The 2,509-nt window shown below is 37.9% G+C and overlaps 1 protein-coding gene across 1 annotated transcript in view; it reads left to right on the plus strand.

Annotated features, from left to right (window-relative positions):
- The first annotated feature begins 292 nt into the window (after positions 1–292).
- The window catches only part of ABCA6 (ATP binding cassette subfamily A member 6), a 58,007-nt gene continuing 55,790 nt past the window's right edge, over positions 293–2,509 (plus strand). Inside the window, exons 1-2 of the mRNA XM_021713937.1 lie at positions 293–419; positions 1,808–2,012. Of these exons, the coding sequence (XP_021569612.1) occupies positions 324–419; positions 1,808–2,012 (301 nt within the window). The 5' untranslated portion in view covers positions 293–323. The remainder of the gene's footprint in view (positions 420–1,807; positions 2,013–2,509) is intronic.

Genomic DNA, 2,509 nt, shown 5'->3' on the forward strand with positions numbered 1-2,509 from the left:
TTATAAAAGGGCCAAAAATGTGAAGTTATCTTTTAGATTCAGAATTCTAATTATAGCTTTTCCGCTGTAGCTCCCTAAGTTATTGCAAAATTGTGATAATAACCTCTCTGCCTCCCGACTATCTCCCACTCCCCCAAATAGCTTAAAATGGAAATATTTGAGGTGAAATTTTGCAGTCAAGTATTACTGAAATAATATTTAAAATCCACTTTAATGGTTCTTAAATGCAGGAGATATTTTACTTAAAAAATGTGATCAAGGTTTTTTTATTACTTTTTTTCTTGATTTTTCTTGATTCATTTTCTGTTTAATGATCAGACTAAATGAATATGAAACAGAAAAGTGTGTGTCAGCAAACTCAAGCACTTCTGTGCAAGAATTTTCTGAAGATGTGGAGGATGAAAGGAGAAAGTGCACTGGTATGTTCAAAAGTTCACCTCTTTCCAGAGTGAGCACCTTTACAGTGTTTCATAACCTAATAATTCTGCAGTATTTTACTTATCAGACTAGAATTATTGATTTTAAGTTTGTCTCTAGTTCCATGTGTTGAATCCAGAGACTCAAACAGTCCCTGAAGAATAATACAAAATTGTAATGACTAAAAGTATTACTCAGAACAAAAAGAGAGCGAGGGATTAAGTGAAAATTTAATTACATACTAAACTATAGCAACAAAAGCTGCTGCCATAAGTTACACATTTAGAGCCAAGAAACAAGAATGTTGCCTAGAAGAAATTGAGAAATTTTAATGTTGTGGATTTATCTTCAAAGTTATGAATTTTCTTTTCTTTTCTTTTCTTTTCCTTTTTTTAAGTGAGAAAGCAGGATTTTTTGAGAGGACAGAAAAGCTCTCACAGTGGGAGGCGACCCGAAGAGGTTGCCCCAAAGCTATGAATTTTCAACACAAAGATTATTTCCAAGAGCTATGACCAAGTAACACCACTGATAGTTTGTGCTAGATAGATGGGCTAACTATAGGTGAGTAGCCCAAACCTCGGCAGCTTCACATAACAAAGGTTTATTTCTCACTCTTTACAGTCTAAAGAAATAAAGTGAGTTGGGTGGATGAAGGAGTCTCTACCCAGTCATTTAGGGAGCAAGGTGTCTTCATCTAGGGTCTCTGTCATCTCCCTAGGCCTTCAAGGTTCTCTACATTCAGTTAGAAGATCAGAAAAGAGAGGGACCACGCCAGAGAGAATACAGAAAGTTGTACAAGGGTCCATGAGCCTGCTCTGGAAGTGGCACATATCACTTCTGCCCATATCTCATTGGCTAGAGCTTAATAGCTTGGTGTAATTTCAGAAGGTTGGGAATGTAGTCTGACACCGTGCCAGAGAGGGAGAAATGGTTGAAATTGTGGACTCGCAATAGTGGTGGTGTCTACCCCTGAGTTTCTCTTCATTTTCTTCAGTGTCTAATACAAAGGTATGACAACTGACAGCAATATTGCTGTTTGCCACCGTGAACTCTCTCTGGGATACTCCGTGTCTCATAAACTCTGCAGTCGATTGCCCACACATACAGAGATTGGTGTCCTGTTGTTTGCCCTGTTGGTTTCTATGATGACTCCTGTAGTCGTTCATGATTGAATGCAAGCGTTTTGTTCTAGTATTAGAGAATGATAAATGTAGCTAGTCTCCGTTCTTAATCTTTCGTTGTGTTTTCCTTGTACTGAGGAGTGGAAGGCAGAGAGAAACCAGCTATCTGGCAAAATTGGAATTTGTTTTCAATAGTTTATTGATACTAACTGAGCTCTTTAAGTGAACACAACCTAAACTTGTTCTTTTTCTTTTTTTATGTGTTACAGGAATGGGGCCTCCCAATACTTCTAGGACTGGGCTTGGTTCTGTTTTCATCTTTCCTAGGCTCTGTCAACTTTCCGGAAATGCCTCCTCAGGATCTGGGAAGGGTAGATACATTTAATAGCTCTTCTAAAATAGTTGTGTATACACCAATCTCTAATATAAGCCAGAAGATAATGAATAAAACAGCATTGTCTCCTCTTTGGAAAGGTAGGTATGCCCATGACAAAAAAAGAATAACTGATACACATTTACATCCTTTTGATAAGATGCATACATGTTAATTTGAAGCTACAGTTATGCATTATGCTTATAATTTAAATATTCAGAGCATACAAATTTGGTTTTTTTCCTTCTGTCATAAAAATTTGCCTTTGAAATTCTTTCAGTGTGATGGGGGTGCGATCTAGGGAGGTCTGTATTTCTACTGGAGTGTAACTAAGAAAAGATTTGTGATTTCAAGATTTGCAGAATAGTATTTAGGAGGAATGTAGCTATTGGTAAGTGTGTGTATTTTTAATATGGGAATATAGTGATTAAGATTTATAGTTTAAAGCTGGGCTTGGTGGCTCAGCATGGATTGCCTGAGCCCGTGGGTTAGAGACCTGCCTGGGCAACATGGCGAGACCTCATCTCTACAATAAATCAAAAAATGAGCCGGGCGTGGTAGTGCGTGCCTGTAGTTCCAGCTACTTGGAAGGCTGAGG

The sequence above is a fragment of the Carlito syrichta genome, unplaced genomic scaffold (assembly GCF_000164805.1).
Source record: "Carlito syrichta isolate Samal-C Ts95f unplaced genomic scaffold, Tarsius_syrichta-2.0.1 Scaffold304923, whole genome shotgun sequence".
NCBI lineage: Eukaryota > Metazoa > Chordata > Mammalia > Primates > Tarsiidae > Carlito > Carlito syrichta.